At 38.8% G+C, this 12,572-nt stretch overlaps 1 protein-coding gene across 2 annotated transcripts in view; it reads left to right on the top strand.

Annotated features, from left to right (window-relative positions):
• The window catches only part of diaph2 (diaphanous-related formin 2), a 519,741-nt gene that overhangs the window by 294,920 nt on the left and 212,249 nt on the right, over positions 1-12,572 (top strand). For both annotated transcript variants that reach the window (XM_059345604.1, XM_059345603.1), the window contains exon 20: positions 8,849-8,950. In XM_059345604.1, coding sequence (XP_059201587.1) covers positions 8,849-8,950 — 102 coding nt within the window. The remainder of the gene's footprint in view (positions 1-8,848; positions 8,951-12,572) is intronic.

The raw sequence follows: 12,572 nt of genomic DNA, 5'->3' as shown, positions 1-12,572 counted from the left end.
GGACAGTCATGTGTAGATGTGGGCAGATTAAATATATACTTGTTAAAAGGCTGCATCAAGCCCCAGGTCATTGACAATGAGATGACTTCTTGATTTGAGGGATTTTTTTATTTGTTCAGCATTGTTTTGTTTTCTCGTTTAAGTTCATTTCACAGTCTTTTCGGAACAAATTGTTCTGTTTTGGTGAAAAGCTAATTTGCAACCTGAGCAACATTATTGCTACTCCCCTCTTAAATATAATTGACAATTAGTAAATCTTAGAACCTGGTCTCACAGGAATCCGTGAAATAGCCACGGATTCGCTTAACTCAAAATCCGTGGAATAGCCACGGAATCACTCAAATTTCCGTGAAACTGACACGGATTTCGCTACAATGCAAGTTAATATTTTTTTCTATTGGTTTGTTCCAAGTCACGTGACTTTCAAGGTCCCGGCGGTCAGAACAAAAAACATGGTGGACAGTTCTCTCATTTTTAGTGAAAAAAATCAATATTTTGACTTAGTTTCTGCATAAAAATGGATTTTGATCACATTTCTAGCGAGAAATATATGTTTTATTTTCTAAATATTCACTCAGTGAATGTACATAATCACTTTGTATGTTGGAATAGCCACGGGATATGACTGTCATTAACTTGCATTGTAGCCAAATCCGTGTCAGTTAACGGAAATTTGAGTGATTCCGTGGCTATTCCACGGATTTTGAGTTAAGCAAATCCGTGGCTATTTCACGGATTCCTGTGAGACCATGTACATTTCTCAGAATGTATTGTCCTTACTGACCCAAGAAGTGATTTCTAATTACATCTATAAACTAAAAGTTAAGCAAGTCATATATAATTATGATATCCCAGAAACCAGGGCTCTGAATCTCCACTTTTAATAGAAACTGACAATTCTGATACTAGTGGTTTGCAGGAGGCCTCTCGTCTTGGAATAGAAACAGGGAAGGGGGTCACTAAGGGAGATCTGTGTTGTCTCAATTAGAGAGGAGGCGTTTTTCTCACTGGGCCCTGCTCCAACCCCAGCTGTGTACCTTCCACCGTGGGCTGAGCCTCTCCCTGCATACTGAAAACATTACTGGCCACAGGTCAGAGTGTCACTCTGTGGGACTTCTCCTGCTCTCTAAACACACACCTTTTATTTAGAGATCTCACATAACCAGAACCAGATGGTTTTTAGACGGGAGGACACACAACTCCAGGGAACTAGTGCACTTGAAAGCTAACATAGTCGTTAGCTGGCCGGTTGAACGGGTACATGCATATTTTTTGGGAAGTGTGTTTTGTCACACATGAGTGTGCATGCACTCGCACTTGACACACTATCCATAGTTTCCATCATCATTATCATTATCAGCCACTTCCCCCACTCCCTGTTATCATTAGGCATGATGATGATTGCATGGTTTTGAGCTCCACCCCCCCAAACTGCAGCTCCACTATAATGGTTCACCTTGAGCTGAGGAGTATCTCTGAAAAAAACTGCTTTAATATTCTCGTTATGTCAAGGTTAAAACCTGACAAAGAAAAATGCACACACAAATAACCTGTAGTTGTGCTTCTGTTGCTAGGAGAGATATTTATTAATTTCCCAGGCAATCATTTATTTATTCTAACAAAAACCCAGAATATTTATATTCACTCAAATACCAAGTTGTATCATCAAACACTTACTTTCTTGTCACATCCTACACTATGCTTTATTCATACTGAATTTGTATCTGCTTTTCTATTCTGTTGTAGTATATACAGCCAATTCAGGTTCGCCAAACTGGAGGAAAAAAAAAATCTACTTTTTGAGTCAAATGGGAGATGGATTGCCTTTTTGCAAGTGGGAGCATGCTTTTAAGATCCAAGATAGCGGGAAGAGTGGATAGAGAGGTGTATATCCACACAGCAAATTGGCTTTGGGGTTGAGAAAGAGACCTCTGTTTAGCCTTCGTCAGTGGGAGAAATTGGTCACAGCTGGATTTCACTGGTCAATTGGTACGTTCAGATCTTGAGCGTGCTCTCTATTTTTGAGGGTCTCACTCATTATTCCAGCTCTAACTGGGCCAGGCACTTTATCTTGCTAGAAGACATTCAGGAGGGCCTTTGTTCACAATGTTTTGCCCCCTAATACTTTAATACTTTTCATTTATTCACCCCTGGCTGCCCCATCGCATGTGTTTTGTTTTTGTTTTGTTATAGATCTGTGTGTAAAATAGGAGAGACTGAACATCAAAGGGTTCAGGGTATATTCTGCGGTCAGTGGGTGTGTGTCTTTGTATATATAAATATATATTTAACACTTCTGTTGAATTGGTATTTCTGTGGATCAGACATGGCTGAGGCCAGTGACTTTCCCTCAGAATCCATCTCCTTTAGACTGGCTGGCAGCTCTCCAGCAGCTCAATCCTCAGTGTGAGTCCCTGAGATGGAGGACAGGGCACATGTTTGCAGGCAGATTGCACATTTGAGGGAATAAATTGCCTCGTAGAGGAGCAGACTCCACATTGTCTGTTCCACTCTGTATTCCTTTGCCTTTAAATATGTTTGTTGAAGACCTGTCATCTGCAGTTTCTTTTATTTCTCTTCAAGGCCCGCTCAATTTATGGTGTCTGGTAGCGGGGCTCAGCCGGATGGTCTGTGTCCGGAAGTGAACATGTGGTAGTGTTTAGCTTTGTAATGCCGTGGGTTTTATGGATGTCTTGAGGGAGATATCACATGGAAGGCAACCAGGATAGTGATTCTGGGCCAACAAACAGACTGGATGTCCAAGTGTTGGAGAACTCTTGTTATCACAGAGCTTCCCAAGGGTATACCTCAGTCCAAGGCCCACAGAGAAGGCTTAACGTGGATGCCAAGTCATCTTTAATAAGCCAAAACAGTTTTTGCTCAAACATTCATGTATTTTTTCAATGGAACTTCAATCAATTTGGTGACTCCTTTTGGCACGAAGCAAGCTTTAACTCCCCCTCAGTTAATGGAATGTGTAACAGTTTTGCACACCAGAGACATATCTTCATTGGGGTTATGTTGGCGCCAGTAAATCTTTCATGTGTTTTGTTAAAACATGATTTTAGAACACTTCCTCCTTTAACATTCTTCTCAAGGCTGCTCACCCCTTGTATGTTAGTATATTACAACAAATCAATGTGAAATACTAACTATTTATAATGCATTGGTACATTTTTTTCTTCTCAAACTTGTCTGGCTGATAACCAGTCAGAAGTATTTGACCCTATTATTTGCCTTAGAGGACCATCTGGCCCAAGAATCAGCTATGCCGGCTTTGAGCTCTGCATAATACAGTCAGTGTCTAGTGTAAAGTCTTAGAAAGAGATCTTCATGTTTCAACAGATTTTCTTTCATTGACTGTGTAGATAATTCACATCTCTATCAAGACCTTTCCCTTATTCCACCCATAATCAATTAATTCATGGTTGTGCTGCTGCTTTTACCTTGTACATAAGACTTTATTATCAGTGCGTATTGATCTGACAGCCTAAGACAGAAATATTATATTTGTACGTGATGTGAATTTATGTCACCCTTGTACTTGATGTCTTCAAATAAACTAGCAAGTTGCCAAAATAACATTCTCCTATTTACCCATCACAAATGTGTCTTTACTGAGTGATTGTTGGGAGATTACATTAACAAATACAAAACTGTGCACAAGGGATGGCTTTGTTGTCAGGGTATTACATTTTAGCCACTGGGCAACTGGTAAAACACGTTTAAATGTTGGCAAGGGCTGTGGTCAGCTGCTGTGTCCCTACAATGTTTAACAGGTTAAGCTCTCTGTGCAGAAAACAGTTGGTTGACAACCCCCAAAAGTTGCATGTTCACAAAAAGAAAAACACAAACTTTTGTCCAAATGTCATTCGACCTAATTTCAATGCCAATTAGTGGCTTTTTTTTTTGTCATTTTGTGTCTTTTTTTAATCATTTTGTGTATTTTTTGGTCATTTTGTGTCATTTTTTTTGTCATTTTGTGTCTTTTTTGGTCATTTTGTGTCTTTTTTGGTCATTTTGGGTCTTTTTTTTGATCATTTTGGGTCATTTTGTGTCTTCATTGGTCATTTTGTGGTCAATTTGTGTCTTTTTTGGTCATTTTGTTTCCTTTTTTTGGTCATTTTGTTTCTTTTTTGGGTGATCTGAACTGTGTGTGTGCAATTCTGTTCAGTGAGCGGGGGTAGCGGACAACATGGTAAAACACGTTTAAATGTTGGCAAGGGCTGTGGTCAGCTGCTGTGTCCCTTCAGTGTTTGACAGGTTAAGCTCTCTGTGCAGAAAACAGTTGGTTGACAACCCCCAAAGTTGCATGTTCACAAAAAGAAAAACACAAACTTTTGTCCAAATGTCATTCGACCTAATTCCAATGCCAATTAGTGGGTGTTATATATTTTTTATTAACAACTTTTGTGTTTTGGAGTTAGAGCTAACTTGTTGTTGTGGCCGACCATCTGGTTGAAATATGCCACCTTTAGTCATCTTCTCCACACACCTGGGACTCCGACTAGTGTGCAAGCCCTCCAGGGTCCATCAGTCCACATGCAGTGCTCAGAGGAAACATGTGACATGTGGCATAATTGAGTCAGCCAGCAAATACTGTAGCGGAAATCAGCCAACTGATGCCACTACTCATTGCCCAGCGGGAGAGCACTGAGCTGTATAGGATGGCATCAGAAAGAAATGTGCCTGTTTCAGATTATTAAAAGGCACTGTTTTTCTGTTTAATTTGAGATAGCGTGGGGCCCCCGGGGGTAAGGGCGAAGACAGCTGAGGCTCAGATGAATGGGCTGAGAGCACCCTGCTGAGAGTGTAAGGTAGCGAGGTGAGAGAATCAAGTGGCAGCAGAGAAAAGAGAATGGAGCTTCAAGAGAACAATTTAGTACCAAAAGCAGCCAAATTCCCCTTCTCAGTATAATTTGCCCTGTGTCTGTGGGCCATTCTCTAAGGGAGATCATTGTTTCCTCATGTTTTATTTTTGCTGCCTCTCCAGTTTCTTTGTCCAGGGCTCTTGCCACATAAGAAATCCAGTGTGATTCCACAGGCCCCGCTGGTTACTGACTCAGTATGTGAGTCAGGATATTGTTACTCTAATATTGTTGTTGGATTTATTCATGAAGTGATTAATTTTAATGTACAGTCCTTCTTAGTTAGTGGGTCAAGAGGAATTCTTTATATGTCAGCCAGTCTTCAGGCTTCAACAAAACCTGGAAACTAGGTTCATTTTTATCATTTGAAAGCAGTTGACAGTCAGCAATAGAGGACCTGTGTTTTTTTTTTTAACCACTTACCACCTTCACTTCCACTGAGTTGCTAAATGAAGCTGTGCAATCATCTTAAAAACCTAAGTGCCTCCGTAATTGACACTTGACGCGGTCTTTGTCAGGTCAAAACGCATGTATTGTATTTCCCTGCCTGTATTAGATCAGTAGTCAAAAAATTGTGCCCTTTTTATTGTATTGATCCAAGAATGAATTTTTTGGAGAAATCGATAAAGCTTGTAAGTGGTAATAAAGTCCTAAAGCTGATGAAGACTGAAGCAAAACACTGTCCCATAAAAGTGGTGAAACAAACCAAGTGTGTTGGATTTCACCTCATGAACATTACAGGCAGTAAGCAAAGGCTTGAGTCCAGTCATCCAAACTATATGAACACATAGGTTGTTGGTTTTCAACATTAGCTCCCCTACCACTCACAGTAAATAGTGTCTTTATACCTTAATGTAACAGTCACCAAGTGATGCAGTTTGGTTAGTTAAGACAACAAAGCTACTTGCCTAATGTTAGAAAATAAGGACATGGTTAGGCATTGCAAAAGTAAAGTAAAATAAGTAAACAAAAATACTGGGAGTGATATAGTTTTGAGGTGATGTAGAGCAGCTATTCTCAACCTTGGGGTCGGGACCCCAGTTGGGGTCGTGAGATGATTTCTGGGGGTCGCCAAATCATTTTAGAAGTTAGCTCTGTCTCCATTGTGTTAAAGTGTTCATGTGTTAATTTGTTTTAGTCTTTTTGGTCATTTAATGTCTTTTTTTGGTCATTTTGTGTTGTTGTTTTTTGTCATTTTGTGTCTTTTTTTGATCATTTTGTGGTCAATTTGTGTCTTTTTTGGTCATTTTGGGTCTTTTTTGGTCATTTTGTTTCCTTTTTTGATCATTTTGTGGTCAATTTGTGTCTTTTTTGGTCATTTTGTGTCTTTTTTTGGTCACTTTGTTTCTTTTTTGTGTCATTTTGCGTCTTTTTTGGTCATTTTGGGTCTTTTTTGATCATTTTGTGGTCAATTTGTGTCTTTTTTGGTCATTTTGTGTCTTTTTTTTGGTCACTTTGTTTCTTTTTTGGGTGATCTGAACTGTGTGTGTGAAATTCTGTTCAGTGAGCGGGGGTCGCGGACAACATGCATGTTAAATTTGTCGTAGTGACTCAAAAAGGTTGAGAACTATTGATGTAGAGGGTGAGGAAGAGCTGAACATAGACGTGAATAAGCCATGCATGGGCTATATGCACAAATGTTACCAAACTTTAAATAACAGGTGTCGTGGTTGAAAATCCTGTGTTAGTTTGACAAATTCACCACCCCTCTAAGTGGAATTGCTGTCTTTTATACTCTGTTTCCTCACTTTTCCTCTTGCTTTTACACTCTTTAATATCATTTCCGCCTTGGTGTCCTTCATAATTATGGTCTTTCAGGCACCACTAACTAAAACCGTGAATATGGGTCGCTTTGACCTGCTGTATAAATGGCCTTTAGGGCCGTTTTCTGGTGGACAAGGCCTACTACTTTGGTCCTGTTAACAAACAGAAAAGTTCAAGTCATTTCTGATGCACATGCAGCATGTTTTGTATCACAGTCCGAGTATACTTTAAGTGCAAAGTCTTGGCAGCCTCTGAGGACCATCCTCAGATCTTGACAGAAAATCAAATCATAACACAATACTGTGTGTATCACTGGTGCTTACTTAGACCCTTTTTAGCCCTACTTAATACAGTAAACAACGGCATCCCTGATGTCATGTGTTGACAGAAAGCACCAGAGTTAGGCAGGTGCCTTCAGCATTGCTTCTTCTGGCTGCCCAGGAGATGTTGCCTCTTTGATTGTTTCTTCAAATATGCAAGCCAGCGCTAAGGGAGCAGATTGTTTGTTCTAGATTTCCTGGGAGACTCCCACCTTGGGCTTAAACAGAGCAGTTGTGATGATTAGCAACAAAGTGTGCTGCCTCTCCCATAAGACATGAGGAGGAGAGGGAAAGGGTCTGAGGAATCTTCTTTCTCATGTTGCTGCTTTCCTCTCTCTCTCATTCACTCCCCCTCAGTTCTGTTATTCCAGTTTAAAATCTTGATCTTTTGTCCTGAACATGGGCACCAGTGCTTTCAGAGCTTGATGTTATTGAAGTGTAAGTGAAGAGTAAAACACACTGACATACGGTGTTTCCCCAGAGTGGGGGCCCCGATAATGTATCCATTATGAAAACAAAGGTCTCCTCATTCTCGGACCAATTTGTCTATTGTGTTCAGTCATGTAACAAAGACTTAATGCTATTTTCTGGGATTGTGGGGGGTAACGTAATTATCTCCTTTGCTCTAGCGAGTTGACAGACAGGGCCTAAGGGAAAGAGCTGAGCTTATCAACCATCAACCCACTGTCACTGTGACAGAATTGTTGCCACATGCAAACAAATGAGGAGAGGAGAGAGTGAAGGACTGTACTGTGATGGTACAGTTGATGATATTGCACATTATGTTGTTCCATTGTTATGCTGAAGGGGGCTGTCATCAATCACATGTCAAAAAACAAACCGGTGTTATATCACATGTGCAGTGGACTTATAGGCCTCCATAAGGTCTGACAGACAATAATTTATTATAATATTGCCTTTTAGCTTATTGGCTTATTTTGGCAATCCGGTATGCAAGACCTACTGTGGTTTATTAACTTTATATGGCACTTTTTTAAGGCATGGGATGGCTGACGTTATAACATGACACATAATTTTTTTGATCATTTTGTGGTCAATTTGTGTCTTTTTTGGTCATTTTGTTTCCTTTTTTGGTCATTGTGTGTCTTTTTTAAATCATTTTGTGTCTTTTTTTGATCATTTTGTTTCATTTTGTGTCTTTTTTGATCATTTTGTGGTCATTTTGTATCTTTTTTTGGCCATTTTGGGTCTTTTTGGTCATTTTGTGTCTTTTTTTTTATCATTTTGTGTCTTTTTTGGGTCATTTTGTGTCTTTATTGGTCATTTTGGCAGTGGACTTACATAGGCCTCCATAAGGTCTGACAGAAAATAATTAATTATAATATTGCCTTTTAGTTTATTGGCTTATTTTGGCAATCCGGTATGCGAGACCTACTGTGGTATATTAACTTTATATGGCACTTTTTTAAGGCATGGGATGGCTGACGTTATAACCCTGTGTTACATTACACATAATTAATTTGATTAGTTAATTAGCCATATATATGTTAAATGCATACATAATTAACAAATAGTAGTTCTAAAAGTGCCTGTTTTTCCTTTTATTTCGAGAAGCCTGTTATGGAACCAAAATACTGAAGTTTTCTGGTATGGAGAGTGTGTTTTTTAATTGGTTAATGCCATCTGTTGCAGTCTGACCCATCTTTGTCTGTCAGCTTTTGCTTTAATATGCATAAATGTATTTGCATTCTAATGTATGTAGATTATTTATTTCACTTTGTTGTGGGGAAAATGTTTTTTGTACTTCATTTAATTCTTGCTTTTCTACAGGACTGAAGCAGTCACTGTGGCTTTTTGAATAGCATAAAGTGTTGTTACATTGCATATATTTAACAAAATATTGACCATCATTTTTTTTTCTTCTTTTTCCTGCAGTGAAAAAGGACATGAAAGATGAGACTGATGACAGAATGCAACAATTCAAGAAAAAGGCAAAAGAGCTCCGCATCCTTGATGCCAAAACAGCACAGAATCTTTGTAAGTACACGGTTATGTTTTTTAAAGAGTATTTTACAGGTTTAACAGCATTTGTTCATGAAGTAAATTCTTTTTAACCGTGACCTTTTATGACAGAAATGTCAGGGTTGTTTTCCATGACACCCCAGGCCTTTTCATACCCCCATGAACAGCTCGACAAAGCTGTTTGAAAACGGCCTCAACAGTGATAGTCCTTTTACTGAACCCTTTGGGGAAATGTTTTCTTGGCTGTTGTTTAGCGGTCACCACAAGTGCATATAGATTGTGTCCAAGCTTCCTGTTTGTACTGTGTGTAAAGCAAACCCCTATTAGACCTGAGCACTAAAGCTACAAGTAGGTGTTTTGAATCCCCTGGAGCCTAAGTGGACTAAATGTTTAGCTGATGCCGGCGTTCTGTTTTCACCACACCCTCAAGTGATCCTTTGTTTCCGTGTGGTGAAGGGAAAGATTTTCAGTCGGGGATCATTTCAGGTTTGATGCAAATGATTTACAGAATCTTTGTGCCTTAGAATTTCACTAACAGCTCAACATCTGCACCTTCTCTCTTCAATGTGAACCTCCTTGATCCCAAATCCATGAAATGCGTGTATGAATTCATTACACAAAACATTGAGTGACTGCTGGCAGCCTTGTTTTGATTGGTGGGGAGAGCGTTTCTCATTGTCTCCACAACTCTTTGGGCTTTTTTTCTGCAGCCTTGAGATCCTTTACCTCAGAAACACAACGTAGATGATAAGACCTCATGAAAAATGCATTTCAAATGCTGAGATTACAGGTCAGCCTCGCCTCAACCCTTACTCCACCCTCTTTGTTTATCCATGTTTTTCTTATCTTTCTTTTTTAAAGGACGAGTAGAGGGGTATGCTATGGCATACTGTGGACTGAGATAAATATTTTTAGTCTTGTACATCAGGGTGAGGACTGGAGGCACACTACAAAGCCAAAATAACATGACAGATGCACTTACATCACAGGAATTTAACAATTAAATGTTCCTCCCCACTATTTTTTGATCATTTTGTGGTCAATTTGTGTCTTTTTTGGTCATTTTGTGTCTTTTTTTAATCATCTTGTGTCTTTTTTGGTCATTTTGTGTCTTTTTTTGATCCTTTTGTTTCATTTTTTGTCATTTTGTGTCTTTTTTGGTCATTTTGTGTCTTTTTTTTTATCATTTTGTGGTCAATTTGTGTCTTTTTTGGTCATTTTGTGTCTTTTTTGGTCATTTTGTGTCTTTTTTTGATCATTTTGTGTCTTTTTTGTGGTCAATTTGTGTCTTTGTGTCATCTATATATCTATCTATCTATCTATCTATCTATCTATCTATCTATCTATTTATCTATCTATCTATCTATCTATCTATCTATCTATCTATCTATCTATCTATCTATCTATCTATCTATCTATCTATCTATCTATCTATCTAAAATTTCATTAAAATATGCCTCCTGAACCCGTTAATGGTTATTTTTATTATTTTCTCATACTCAAGAGTCAAGAGTAAATTTTTTTGTATTTGGCAACTGTTCAAACTACATGTTAGATTTTTAATTATTTATACAGACTAAAAAAAAATCATATTTTCTATATCTTTTTAAGTATTTCCTAATATCGTCAAGAATATCGTTATTGCAAAAATAGCCTGCAATATTGTGATATTCTTTTAGGGCCATATCGCCCAGCCCTATCCTCGCCACTATTTCCCTTCCTGTTGCCCGTAATATCTTCCATTGACTTCAGACTCATGTGTTTTCTATGAGAAGGAAGCGGATGGATGAGTTCATCAGAGCAGTATTGGGGTCTGATGTCAGGACGGGGCATGTGGCATGAACATAAGGATGTCAAATGGAAGCGTCTGTGTCTGTGTATGTGTGTGTGTGTGTGGGCATGTGTGCACATTTGAATATGTGCCAGTGTGCGCATGTCATTGCACTTGTGTATGGGCTGTGACAATGTTGATAGGTGTCACCGCCATCTTTGATTACAGCCCCAGCAGATGGGCTTTGGGTTTGGCAGGAAGCAAAAATAAGTGTAGAAAATCTCACCTCCAGAATGGCATTGGGTGGAAGGCACGCGGCCCTACACAGCTCCACAGCTCCCCCGGGTCGCCCTGACACATACAGGAGCATCATAGATCATATTCACTGTCTGCTGCAGAAGCATCTCAGCTCCCTTTTCAATTTTGATGTGTGTTGGTATTGAAGGTTCAGTGACTGGGATGTAGCGGCGCAAAATGAATGATTGTGATGCCGGTGTCACTTTATGCATTCAGGTATAATGATTATGCATACCACTGTCTAAATTGCGTCTCCCTTTCTGTCTCTCTCGCCGGTATATCTAAAAACCTGCTTGCAGCTCGTACAATAAGCTGCAGGTGAGCATTTGACTTGTGTCTAACTCCTGAAAGGAGATAATTGTAGTTGTCGAAATGAAATAAGACACAAGCGTTGAGTAGCTTTTGCGTGGAACAAAAGATATCCATTTTACTGTGATCTTTCTTTTTTCAGGATGATTGCATTACTGTAATCACGTGGCAAAGGTTGGAGACAGATGTTAGAATTCACTTAAAATTAAGGCAATTTTCTTTTTATTTTAGTGGATAAAATGAAAAGATTAGGACTCTTCTAGCAAGTGAACATTTCAACATCCAGCACTTTAACCTAAGAGACCTGAGATTCAGGTTAAATTACTTGAACCACACTAAAGAGTTAGATACAGGTACAAATGCCTAGCTCTAAATGACAACCCATTTTTCAGCGCTATAATTAAATCAGAGTGGCCATTTGTATTGAATTCAGACCTCAAACCAAGAACAACCTTGATTGGGAAATGCATTTAAATAATTAGCAATCAGTAACTCATTTGCAGCCTTGAGACGTTTCAGTGCAACAAAAGTAGCAGAAACCAGGTTGGACATTTATTTAATGTAGAAGCTATAAGAATTTCTCTTTCTGCAATTTCCCATAAAAACAATCGCTTGAGCATAGGCTTCAAATGTTTTAAAGTCAGTGAGTTCAAAACAGGATACTTCATAAGGACTCATGCCAGACGTAAACCCAGTGAGAGCAAACTTCACCAGAAGATGTAAAATGTTAAACAGATGAGTTTGAGCCAGTTTAAACCAAGCAGAAAAGTGTACTTTCTTTTAAGTTTGACAGACTTTTGCAGACAGAGAATATGTTAACTTGAGTTTATAGGGAATGCCTTAAATGAATACAGTACACATTTTCTTGATGCTTTTATATAAACATTTATATCAAAGCAACTTTTTGACAATATATGTGAGCGTTAATGTTGGTATGTATTACAATGTTTTGACCACATGTCAAAGTAAGATCCCCTTTTCAAAGCCACACTGTTATATAATGCAGCTGTTCTCAACCTTGGGGTCGGGACCCCAATTGGGGTCGCGAGATGATTTCTGGGGGTCGCCAAATCATTTTGGAAGTCAGCTCTGTCTCCACTGTGTTAAAGTGTTCATGTGTTAATGTGTTTTAGTCTTCACTTAGTCTTTTCTTTTTTGGTCATTTTGTGTCTTTTCTGGTCATTTTGTGTCTTTTTTTTTGTTCATTTTGTGGTCAATTTGTGTCTTTTTTGGTCATTTTGTTTCCTTTTTTTGGTCATT

The sequence above is a fragment of the Centropristis striata genome, chromosome 12 (genome assembly GCF_030273125.1).
Source record: "Centropristis striata isolate RG_2023a ecotype Rhode Island chromosome 12, C.striata_1.0, whole genome shotgun sequence".
Lineage (NCBI taxonomy): Eukaryota > Metazoa > Chordata > Actinopteri > Perciformes > Serranidae > Centropristis > Centropristis striata.
The sequence above is the reverse complement of the archived record's forward strand: the minus strand, read 5'-3'. Positions and strand labels throughout refer to the sequence as shown.